Genomic DNA, 12,646 nt, shown 5'->3' with positions numbered 1-12,646 from the left:
TTATTTGTTTTAAATGTTTACATGGTCTTGCCCCGTCTTACCTTTCTGAGCTGCTTCACCTATATCCTCCTCCTTGATGCCTCAGGTCAGCTGATCAGCTGCTCCTGGAGGAGTTCTAAACGAAAACTCAGAGGGGACAGAGCCTTTAGTGTTGCAGCTCCCACCCTATGGAATGATCTTATATTGCACATTAGACATGCTCCCTCACTGTCAGTTTTCAAAACTCACTTTTATTCCCTGGCTTTTTGTTGAGTCTGAGACTTCGTGTTTTTATTACTTTAACCTCTGCTTCTATTGCTTTCATCTTATTGTTGTTGTTTTTATCCTGGAAGAAATCAATAAAGGGTAAAACCCTTTTCATATCACTGTAGGTTATTCTGTTGTTAAATACATTTTTATTTTTTGGGGATGTCGAATAAACATCAAAAATAAACAGGAAATTTCAACGTGTATGTTGAGGATTTAGATAATCTCTAGATTTGACATTGAAATAATTTGACTCGTACCCGTTGAATGAATCATAACAATGCTGGCCAGATTTACTCATATCTTATTGTTTCAGCTATCTATTTTTTACTATTAAACAAGATTTGCCCAACTAAAGCAGGCAAACTGATTAGAGTGAATTTGAAGCCATATTATTTCAGATTATATCAGCCAATTTTTTCAAACTGAATTGAACCACATTTTGCTAATTCATATCTCTTAACTGATTAATTGCTGACTCAGCATTTGTATATACAACTTTGCCAAAGAAAGCATAGCCTGATCTGAGTCTGACATGAAAGAAGTAAAAAAACAATCCCTCGACCCTCACAGTGGCCAACACATACATGAATATAATTCATTTGTTTTATTCTCTCTCAGTATTTACACGATCATTTTTGAGCATTGTTATTTTAGATTTATAACATTTAAGTCACAACTCAGCTATAAAAACATACAAAAATAAAACTGCATTTGTCACAACTTTAACCAGTCCAAGGCTTTGGCTCATTCTTGGACAGAGGTATGTGATTTCCGGTTCCGCTTTGCTCGACGTGTGGTAGGAAAACGGATAAATTCAAATTTGCTTTGGTCCGTGTTGGGGAAGTGAGGCGGGCCTGTGTGGAGCCTCTTGATGAAATGGACCTCTCTCTGGTTCTCCCTTGTCCTGCAGGCTTTGATGGGCCGCCCTTTCCTGGTGAAAGCCACATACCAGCCTTGATACTTTGCATTCTGCAAGGCTGTGTAATTGTTCTCCAGAACTATCTCAGTAAAGATGCAGTCCCTGCTGCGGCCGTTGGGCTGTGCGAGCAAGAAGAGAATATTTTAGGGTATTAATGTTTGAAAGATCTCTTAAGAACATGCTCAGATTCATTTAAAAAAACACACCAAAGATACCTGAGAGGATTTCACAGAACAAGTACTTGTATCAATCAACATATGAATACCATTCCATTATAGTGCAGGATGTATGTTAAAGGTTGTTGTGCTGCTGAAAGGCAAACTTCTGCCTTATATTTAGCTCCATCCATTATCCCATCAACTCTGACCAACTTCTCCGTTCTTGGTAAAGATAAGCACCCCCACAGTATCATGCTGCCACTTCCATGTGTTACATTGAGGATGGTGTGTCCACAGGTGATATTCAGTTCATATGTCACTAATAGTGTTTTGCATTTAGGCCAGATGATTTACCTTTGGTCTCATTTGACTAGATCACTTCTTCTATATGTGTGCAGTGTCTGCTACATCGCTTGCTGAAAACTGAAATTGGGGTTCGTATAGCTTTCTTTCAACAGTTTTTTTATTCTTGCCATCTTTTGATAGTGACCAGACTTATAGAGTGTCTGGTCACTATGGAAAGATCTCTGCAGCCTCTTCAGTTACCATAGGCCTCTTGTCATTGTAGGTGGACCACTGTGGGCCTTGGTACATACACAGTTTTCAAATACTCTTTCCATGTTCAGATTGTTGGGACCCACAGCCATGGATTGCAACATTAAACTCCACTACGAACTCTTCTGGAACTTTTCAAAATAAAGTTTTGCTGGCAAAAAGACATAAACTCTTCAAACTGGATCCAAGAGTGTCATAAGATCACGCAATCATATGCACAAGTTAAGTATGAGTGAAGCACTGTTTGTGTACCTGGATATTAAGGTATAAGCATTGCTTACTTTCTCTCCGAGGCCTGCCGAAACTGTGTCGCAGAGAAATCCCCAGTAGAGAAGCTGTTTCTACAAGCCGAGTCTGAAGGAAGGACAACGGCCTGCATCACCGTTTTACGGTAATGAACAGCTGGTTGACGGACAGAACGAGCCGTCTTTCAAGCCTCAGGTCCGGAGGTCAGGTTAGCTGAAAGCTAACCGCTTGTTGACTGTGGACGTTTCTTCAAACTTTGCCCTTGGACAACGATTCCTCACCACGGTTCATGAGGTTAGGTGTTTTGTGCAGAGACAGATTTAGAATGAAATGATCTAAACGTTTTTCATTTTATGAAGTTTTGTTTGTGTGAAACTCGGCTATCTTAGTGCTAGCAGGCTATCTGCAGCACACGTGCCCTGTTTGTGTTCTTTGTATGTTTTTAAAGTTAAGACAAACTTTATTTAAAGGGTGATTTTAAACAGAACATTGATCATAACGCGCCGTCCGCGCTTATGCATTTTAACCCTTTTATTAATCCTGGTATTTTAAAGGTATGTGTTTGATTCTGGTGCTAAGCTATTAGCTTATTTTGTTAGCTCAACACGTGCTTGCTACTAAAGATTATTTAACAGAAAGGGTGTTAGTTTTCAAGCTAGTGAATAATAGTCCCTAAACATTATTTACTAGATTTGACAACTAAGTAAACACCATTAAGACCCATTTCTCCAGAAAGATTTGGCTCTTTTCCAAAATACTCCCTTAATAATATTTCTTCAAATATTATTTCAATAAATAAAGGCAGCTAATTAGACACCGTTGAGAATTAGTCATCCAGAAGGTTGGTTTTATTCAGCGGATCATTATTTAAAACATTATTTTATGAAAAATAATATTTTATCTGACCTTGCATTGTGAAGGGTTGTCTAAAGGTATGCTGATTATTGCCTATGTTAGTTCCAAGACTAACTTAACTTCATTTCCAGATTCTTCAAAATAATCCTTGGTTCTCAAACATAAACATTGCATGGTAATGTTGCATCACTCTTTTGGTCATAATTTCTAATCATCTTTAATCAACTAGTTTATATTGTACATAGCCCATTAGTCTTCCCTATTCTTTAATTCTGCTTGGTAGTTTAGTCGGATTGTTTTAGCATAGTAAAGAGTTTGTTGATTGAAATATGTTTGACTTTGAGTTGACTTATTTTTGTTAATAAATTCTTGTACTTTAAGAAATTGTGTGAATTCATTCCATCTATGTGCAGAGTTTATGCTGTTCAATAATGTCAGAGCTCGTCTCACTCCTTTCTATTTTGTCCTAATACCATCGCCTTACTGGGCTGGTATTCACAGGACAACCCTTAACGGACTGAAATATTATTTGATAAAATATTAAAATATTAATATTAAATAATATTCTCAGATTAATAATCACAACAAGATGATGGATTGAAAAGAGCTCTATAAGATGTCTGCTGTGTTCCTCAGAATTGTTGTCTGAGTGCCAAGAAAAAGCACAACAGATTTACTTTCACAAGTGGAGCATTACAGCTAACGCTTTAAAACTCTGATTGATATTCATAAAAAGAACCTTTATTATAAACTGCTTTGGGATTATTTCAATTGTTACAGACACAGAGACAGATATGGAAAGGGAAAAAAAAGAAGCACGAAAGAGAGGGGGGCAAAAAAGAAAAGGGGCGAGAAGGAGAATAGAATGGAGGAAAGAAAGATGAAGAGAATACAAGATAACACCATGCTTGCTTCTACACCTGCAGAAACGTTCGTATTACCTGCTTTTTTATCGAAAGGTGCACAGTACTTATGAATGCAAGATGTATTTAGTGGTACATGTGGCTCAATTTAGGACATTTGTGTTTCTATTAACACCTGAATCTAAACACTTGTGGATCTGAGTGTGAGCGCACATGTGCGTACAAGGTTTCTCCATAAAAATATGCAATAGTGATTGTGAGAAGCCACAGACCCGCCCCCCTGGACCCGAGACAGATACGGAGGAGATCCAAGCCACAGACATCCAAAGGCCCCCCAAAGCACGACAACCACTGCCAGGACCACTGCAACCCCCCTAGAGAAGAGCAGGGCGGAGTCCCAGGGGAACCACCCAGCAGCCACAGTGCAGAAGCCCCAGGGAGCTGCAGCGACGAGCCCACAGGACTCCGCCAGCAGCCGTCTACACCCAGGCAGATCCAGTCATGGATCCAGAGACCCGAGACCCAGGGACATATCATTCCCCAAGCAGAGGCCCGACCGAGCCCAGGGGTCGAGGCCCCAGCAACCTGCCAACGGGAGTGAGCCAGCACACACCAAAGCACCCAGCCCTGGATACTGAAAACCACAAGTACACCAGCGAGCAGAGATACCAACCATCGGCAGGTAGTGTGGCGTGGAGGGAATAGGCCCCACATTCAATGGGGGCCTAAACTGATCCAGGAGAGGGAGCAGCCCAAGACCCAACCTGACACAAAAAACAGGCACACACAATCACAATCACACATTTCCACCCTCATGCGAACACATAAAAACACACACCCACGCACCCAACGTAAAGACAAACAACAATGGACGTCGTACACTCACTCACAGTCCCCATACATACTCTATACTCCCAAGTCCAGGTGCCAATACCCCATAGGGACAACCAGCCCCCTGACCCAAGACCCCGATCCCCCGCCCCGACCCCAGTCCTCAACCACCCTATCCTCCTCCGGGGAGGGAGCCATGTACAAAAGAGGGGTCTTCATGGTCCAAACAAGCCCGCCAACCAGAGCTACCACAGAATAAAATAGTCCCAACCCCCAATGAATTCCGATCCCAACCCCGAACCCAAACGCCATGAATCCCCCCCCCCCCCCCCCCCCCCCACCCCCCCCCCCCCTCCCCCCCCCCCCACAGCACATGGGCACACTCGCACAGGAGAGCCTCATCCCCGAACACCCACACAGTGCAAGCTCCACACACAGTCCCGCTCCAAGCACCCCTGCCGCATCCCGCCTCCACCACACAGTGCGCCGTGACAGCAAGGCAAGAAAAGGCAAACCAAAAGGCACCTTACCATTAGCAGCTCCATTTGGAGCAACTCTACTGGATAAGAGGACCAAAGTATGAAATGTATAATTGAAGATTCATTCAGATGGTCAGTAAGTTGTTCTAAATGTTTACTTTCTATACTGTGGAAATAAAATGATTAAAGTGCATTCCACTATGTTGTAATGATTAGATAGGAATTGTTTTTAACAAAGATCTGGTGTTGACACAGATTTATCTCCAAACAAAAACTAAGATAAGCGGAAGACGACGACGACAAAAACTAACATGTCTTCTTCTGGCTTACAACATCAGGTTGCCTGGCCTTAAAGCTAATTTACCACTTAACATGACTGCAGTCTCTTAAAGAAATCTAATTGATTCGCCGCATGGGCCAAATTAGTATCTTTCTCTGCTAGGAAGGCCCACAGCAACAGGCTGAATTCAGCTAGTCTAGAGATTCAATAATCAATCAGAATTGGTCCATCTTGATTCTAATGGATTGATTCTAGTCTGTGATTGGCAGATCTGATATGGAAAAATTTGATAATTTCCCACCTGTGAAATTCAGTAAAGGTAAGAACTCACTTTTTTCAACATATAAACAAAAGAAACAGTATGTTTTGGATGTTTTTTTCATTTTATTTCATAAAGTGTTACAAATGTCAGAGAAATGTTCTGAAGCATAGCTAGACATAATAATCTTTTATCTTTCAGACTACAGCTATCTTTATCAAAAAACCTGCAACTTGTTTTTTTTCTCATTGTCCTTAAAAGAAACACATGGAATCAGCAGGTCAGGTCTCAAAGAGAACTAGAACTCAGCCAAAAAAAACTGCAAAGAAAAATTAAATATGTGACCAACAATAAACTACCTTTATAAATATATATAAGCAATAAATACAATCGTAATCAGGTGATAAAAAATGTCATAGGTTGAAAAAAAATTCCTAAAAAACTATTTAAAATTAATCTAAAATATCTACAAAAATAAATTGTTTATTGGCTTTTATTCCTATCGGAGTAATCCTGGACAAAGAGAACAGTCATTTATAAATCCTACTGGTTGGTGAAAAACTGCACGTATCAAATAAACGCCATGCGGCTTTGTAGTGTTTTAAGTAAAGCTTTGGATGAAGACATCTTCCTTCTTTTTATTCAAGCTGTTACATTTTTCTGTGTTTAGTCTGGTAATTACAAACTGAAGCTGCAGTCCTTAGAATTAGTACACCAATTGACCTTTGACCTCAGGAAATAAAACCTCAGATGATCATGTTTGGCTGAAACCTTTACATTCATTTTCTTTCTAACTTCTTAGCATGCAGTGACTTTTCATAAAAGCAACTCCAATTTCTCATACACTTTGGTACCTAAGAGGAGCCTACTTTCCCCTGCACAACACAAGGCCTCAAAGCACAGCAATCGCAGAGCAGCTGCCCCAAAACAGAAACAGAAAGGGAGGTTGCTTTCAAAATAAAAGCTCATTTCAAAGATCAAAACAGCAAATTAGCATTAGCATGCAGAAATAACACCAAATAAAGGAGGTTAGATGATACTGATATTTTCATATCTTAGGGGTTCATCTGGACCTGTTATTAAAAAACGTATTTGGTAAAACCTAGGCTTGAGACAAGGATACCTCATGAAAGAGAAATGATAATCCCTTTATTTTTCAGGGGATAAAATCTAGAAATGTTGAAAGGCAAAAAAATAGCATTGAATGATTCTGATTGTGATTCTAGGCAGATGGATTCTATTTATCCAATTAGTTTAATTAGTTGACATTTGAAGGCAGTTGGTTGCACTAGATTTTATTTAGGAGCATCAGAGTAATGGAAAAACATTTGGTCTATCACAAAAGGTCCCAATAAAAAGAGGTATTGTCTTTTTTTTAAATCACTCAAAGTAAATACTAAAAATGTCTACATTAAAAGAAAGGATTTGACTTCGAAGTACAAATAAACTACAAAGAATACAAGTTAGAGAGTAGTTACTTTTATCTGTCTGTTAAATAAAAGGTTATTGCAAATGGCACATCAATTCTGTCTGTTAGTTTTTCTGTAGCAATGTTTGACTAATATATCAGTTTCACTTTTAAATCCTGAGTCACAATATCTGACTGTTTCTGGTCCTGATGAGAAAAGGACAGCCCATAGGTGAACAGGCTTGATGCATTCCCTTTAACACTTTAGAACTGGGAATCACATCCCAGAATCAGAACCATTCACAACTTCCATATGCTTTCAGACTTGCAACTTAAGCTGTGTGTGATGGGATACCAAAATCAGAGTTTCACTGTCTGAGGAAAACGGATTGCAGCATGAGAAATTACATACTGCCCCTGCCCTTTTTAGTTATACAGTCTGATATACCTCTGGTTGATCTTTCTATGTATGAGCTCATTTTTTTATCCACAAACAGGCACCAAACACAGACCTAACATTTCACCACCATGATGAAAAACAGATTTATGACCTGTCATGTCAGAAAATATGAATCCATCTTTTCACCGATTCTTCTGAAAGAAGTGGAGAGCTAACTCATGTCCACAAAGAAACAATGCATGTTTAATAGTATATAGGCTGTAAATTAGGTATTTTTTTACACTGTAAACCCAGATTTTGATTCAACTAAAAGAGAAGGAGTTCAAATTACTTAATTGTGTATAATTTATTGACATTACTTGCTAATTCAGATTAAACTGAACTTTTTCAAGTCCTTTTTATTGTAATTGTATTTTTAAGTCCAATCAATAGTTTCTACTCAAACAATCTAAGTTCGTATAACTTAAAGGTGTCATTTATTTACATTAATTGTGATTTCTGAGTAAACTGTACTTTTTAATGGCCTATCTTATTGCAATTATATGTTTATGCTCAAACAATTCAATATCATCAAGATTTGCCAGTTAGCAATGCATTGACCCCACCCATCTGCCAAAAAACTAGTTTTAACCAGTTTTAACAGTGTCACTGATGAGATCTGAACTTTTTGAGACAGAGCTGAGACAAAGAATGCAAGTGTATTTAAAGTTTCAACAAGTAAAGTTCTAGTAGGCAAGTTATTTGACCCAAGTTTGAAGGCTTTGGTGAATGATGTGACTTCAGCCCCAAAACGGGAAGTTGGAACTCTTCAGTGATTAGTTACTTAACTAATGTTAGCTTGTTGGCTATTTTGTTCATTTGGAAAACCACACCTCAAAGGTACATGGGTGACAGTGTTGACGGTGGTAGGTGTCTTGTAACCAGTGGGTTGCCAGTTCAAACCTTGGGCAAGACACTTCATAAAAGACGTATTCTAAATTTTAGGAACTGAAAAAGTTAAGTTCAGTCAATTCGAATAAACAATTTAACTTAATTGTTTAGACTAAGTATCTTCAGTTACTGTAACTTGGCTATTAGTACATTCAGCTCAAATGTTCTATTCCATTTTATTAGGGGCTCAAGTACATTGAGCGTAGTCCACCTCACTAATTCAACTAATGCTTCATTAATTAAACATTTTAAGGCAACAAGTTACCTTGAATTTTTTTAATAGATTCTACTTATCTGGGTTTACAGTGTAAATCTATTTGTTGTTTCCATCAAAATCAGCTTTGTGTTGGTTTGTTTGTTATGTTCAAGCAGTCATTGTGTGTTTCAAAAAAAAAAAGGCGAAGACATGAGAAGGTTGTCCTATACCTTTCCAACAAGTTTGCCCTTTCGGTTCATGCACAGGTAAAGCCCACTTTCTGCGCCTCGTATCCTCACTCGACTCCCGAAGGTGTCAGTCTCAACAAAGAGTCGAGCTGCAATAAAAAGGAGGTGAGAGCAGAAGAAGGAACATTCAGGGACAACACAGAAAAAATTCTAATGAGACTCAAGCAAAGAATACACTAAGTGTGTTTTTGGAGCTAAATCAGGTTAATCTGTTCCGTCCCACAGAAGACATTGTAAAGCAGTTTTCATTTCAAACATGATAGGTGACTGAAACTTTAAAGAGATAAAGTAATGTTATAATTGGTCATTTTTGTGATATTTGAGTCATAACATTGATTCTGGAGCAAAGGTGCACATGATGCATGCTAGTTGTGGTGCAGCCACACCACAGCCTGTGGCAGCCTGACTTGTTTGGTGATCAAATTATTCATGCAGCAGTGTCAAATTTGTAATTTAAGATTTTATTTTAATAATGCTGATGTATCACCTCAGCATTATCTAAATGAAACATTTAGATGTTCTGTATAATAAAGTAATTTAATTTCCTTTTAGGATGCATGAAGTATTTTTAAATTGAATTTTAATTGAATTAAACAAACTGTTCCAATTTTGGACCAGAAACCATTATGGTTTCACCACTGTACAATATTGCAAAAGCATGACATCTTAGGTTGGGAGAACATCATAAAATATTCAAATATATTAGTTGTACATAAGTATTCATAATATTTCATCTTCTCCACTAAACCAGTTTGTAAATATTAGAACCAATTCAAAATGACTAACAGGAGGTCAAGCAGCAAGGGAAGGCATTGTTCCTCTCAGGAAGAGTCAGCCTTCATTTTCAGTTACAGCGGCCCAGGAGTGGAGCTCCGTTTCAGTGAACATCAGAGAACAAACCCCAGAAAGCCTGTTCAAAATACATCTAAAAAACTGGTATATGGATAGTCAGACATGCTGACATCAACATCAGTTTGGGTGCCTTTCATGACCCCCTTCTCATGCCCTACTGCTTTCATTTCTGCCATCCTTTCATCTCAAAATATGTTTGAATATTTTAACTATATGCTGGTAATTTCCACATTTGTTTCCTCTTTGGTAGTATCTTTTTATTAGTTTTTGGTGTATATTTATATTTTATTGTCATTGTTGAAGTCAGTATCTAGTTATGTAGTCACTGTATTAAATGGGAATGTGCATATAAATCGTTCCCTGTCATGACCAGCTTCTGACCATCCCTGTAAAAGAAACTGAGCAGAAAAACACTAAAAAGTCAGGCCACCGGTCAATTAAACAAATGTTATCTCCAGCCATTACTGTTCTGGAAGTTGAATATACACTCTCAATTGACTTTAATTATGGCAATTGGTCATTGAAACCGCCTTGTGTATTAGGACTATGGGGACAAAGGACTTTTCCTAATCAGCTGCTAATTTGCCAGACGATAGCCTCATAGATACAGCAGGGAGGCTAAATTAACATACAGTGCTAAAAAACAGTTTCTAAAGGGAGGGACAGCAGGCTGTGGGTGAAACTGCTGGTTTGGCCCGAGCATATTAGTTCCCAGCAGAGGCCTTGTCCCACAAAAACTTAAGCTTATCACTTAAGTCCTCAGAGGGCACTCCTTGATATTATTAAGGTTTAGTGTCAGCTACCACACCACTTTCCAACAAGCTATACAACAGGAAACTTGACTGAATTATTGAAACAATCCAGTCTCATTTTAGAGTTAGTTTGTTTTATGGCCATCCTAAACTAAATAACAGGTTTCTGCATAAATCAGTGGTTCCCAAACGTTTTAGATTTTAACCCAGAAAAAGTTAGAAAAGACACTTGTGGCCCAATCAGTTAAGTATACTGTAGAACCCCCAAGTAAATAAACAGGAGTAGAATGATGAGACAAACAGCATCAACACCCAATAAATAGCCTTTCTCTATTTGTAAGTACTGTTTGCTACCCATTCTCACATTTATAGCATGAATATGCCAATGTATTCAATTTTTCAATGTAATATTTTTTTATTTTATTAATATCACCGCTTGACCATACTTGGTGATTTGATTTCTCTCAGTGGCACCTTTACGAACTAATTGAAAAAAATTCTGGACACTAGTGCCTCTGATTTGGACAACTCAAAACAATTCACATGATTTCATGGTGATGTTTCACATCAATATTTTCCAGTTTTAAGAAACACTTTAATCTTCACACAAAGAGGGAAACATTTCTAACTCCCTGGGAAAACAGTGAAAGTTGAGGATCAGTGCCTTTGAAATATGAGAACGTCAGCAGGTCTGGGGTCAGTTCTTACCGTACAGATTCCCATCCTCGGCGGTGGCGCTGACTCTCTTCCCCTGGATCTGAACGTGTTTCCCGCTGGTGCGGCTGTAGAGCTGGTAGACCCGGACCTGCCTGCGGCTGAGCTGGTCCGTCATTGCGCCCTGCGTCCTCACATACTGGTTAAAATTAGGAGACGAGTGATTCTCCCCCTTTTTTATGCAAAGGGAAAAATAAAATACATAATTGTGCGTGTCTCTAATTTGGGATCCATCAGTGCGCTATTAATTTTAAAACCAATTTATGGCCCTCAGCTTTTTGAATTAAACATCAAACTATTGATATCTGCCCAATTGTTATTATTCTAACAATCTTTCAATTATCTTCAAACCTTTTTAACGTTCTCACCTGAGCGTGACACCACAGAACAAAAAAATTAAAGGATCTGCAAAACACAATAAAAAAGAAATTATAGTAACAGAGACGCTTTACATCATCAAATCACATAGACTCGCATGTCGACTTACATGTAAAAATAGCGCTGGTTTATTCCATACATCCTCCTTCCTTATTTCATCCGATCAATGAGAGATTCCTGAGGCCGATAAACGCCACAAGGATGAAGTGAACCCAATACCTTCCCAAAAGTGGCATATGCACTTTTGATGTCCATCCACAGCAGAAAAGTATTCCCAAGGAAAAGAAAAAAATGCGGATTAACCGCAAAAATTACTTAGAGAACTCATCCAGAACAAATGCATCGATAAATCCACAAAACGCATTAAAAGCAAAGAATTCCATGGTAAAAAACCGGATGATGTCTGTATCTGGGGAAGGATGTTCAACTGGAAGCAGCGGTGGGTCTGCTTGGACTGAATCCAACTTCTGGAAAGCGCTCTGCTTTACTGGGATCCAGTTGCCCACTGGTGGAACGGTGCAAGGCAGAAGTCCCTCCCTGAAATATCTGCTGAGGGTGGGCACACCACAGGGACCCGAGTGATCATTTATTAGGGGGGCAAAAGCAAAGTTTTGGCACACTTTATAGCATTCCAGCCATTAGGGTTGGAATCTATCCATCTATCCAGTCCACCCACTCTTGGTCTGATCTGAGATCATTACTGCTGAATTTTATTTAAAAGAGAGGAGAATGATGGGTGTGGCAGCTGGGTGCAAGGCAAACACAAATTTTCTTTTCTCCCAACTCATTCATTTAAACAAATCATCAGACAAAATGACAGTTTGTTCTTCCTAGCAATGAACATCCAGTAATGAGTAGGACACTGTCCTTCCCATGCCTCTGACAGGGGTCATTTTCCACCAGAGAAGAGAGGAGGGTTGGTTTACCTATGAAAACAGGCCTAGGTGAGATAGAGTTTGTAACAGCAGTATGACATAAAGCTTTAAGTGCCTTCACATCACGCCTTTCTCATGTTCTCACTGTCAGCCAAGCCCAGAAAGATCAATAATACATCAGAATGCAGCATCTGCACTT

General features: G+C 38.9%; 1 protein-coding gene across 1 annotated transcript; it reads right to left on the bottom strand.

Annotated features, from left to right (window-relative positions):
- Positions 1 to 868: 868 nt before the first annotated feature.
- On the bottom strand, positions 869 to 12,051 carry fgf17 (fibroblast growth factor 17). Its single transcript, XM_047382287.1, has 5 exons — positions 11,682 to 12,051; positions 11,563 to 11,599; positions 11,189 to 11,366; positions 8,859 to 8,965; positions 869 to 1,287 (listed from the first exon to the last, which is right to left on the bottom strand). The coding sequence occupies exons 1-5, from the start codon at positions 11,711 to 11,713 to the stop codon at positions 994 to 996; spliced, it is 648 nt and encodes a 215-aa protein (XP_047238243.1). The 5' UTR covers positions 11,714 to 12,051; the 3' UTR covers positions 869 to 993.
- Between the last annotated feature and the right edge of the window lie 595 nt (positions 12,052 to 12,646).

Source organism: Girardinichthys multiradiatus, chromosome 12 (genome assembly GCF_021462225.1).
Source record: "Girardinichthys multiradiatus isolate DD_20200921_A chromosome 12, DD_fGirMul_XY1, whole genome shotgun sequence".
Classification (NCBI taxonomy): domain Eukaryota; kingdom Metazoa; phylum Chordata; class Actinopteri; order Cyprinodontiformes; family Goodeidae; genus Girardinichthys; species Girardinichthys multiradiatus.
Note: the sequence above shows the minus strand (reverse complement) of the source record. Positions and strands in the feature narration are given on the sequence as shown.

What these genes read in the sequence shown, in the direction of transcription:
- fgf17 (XM_047382287.1), bottom strand. Translation starts at nt 11,713, where the DNA reads ATGTATGGAATAAACCAGCGCTATTTTTACAT. An exon ending in TTCTGTGGTGTCACGCTCAG is followed by an intron (nt 11,367 to 11,562) that starts GTGAGAACGTTA and finishes TGCATAAAAAAG; the next exon opens with GGGGAGAATCACTCGTCTCC. An exon ending in CGAGGATGGGAATCTGTACG is followed by an intron (nt 8,966 to 11,188) that starts GTAAGAACTGAC and finishes TTTTTATTGCAG; the next exon opens with CTCGACTCTTTGTTGAGACT.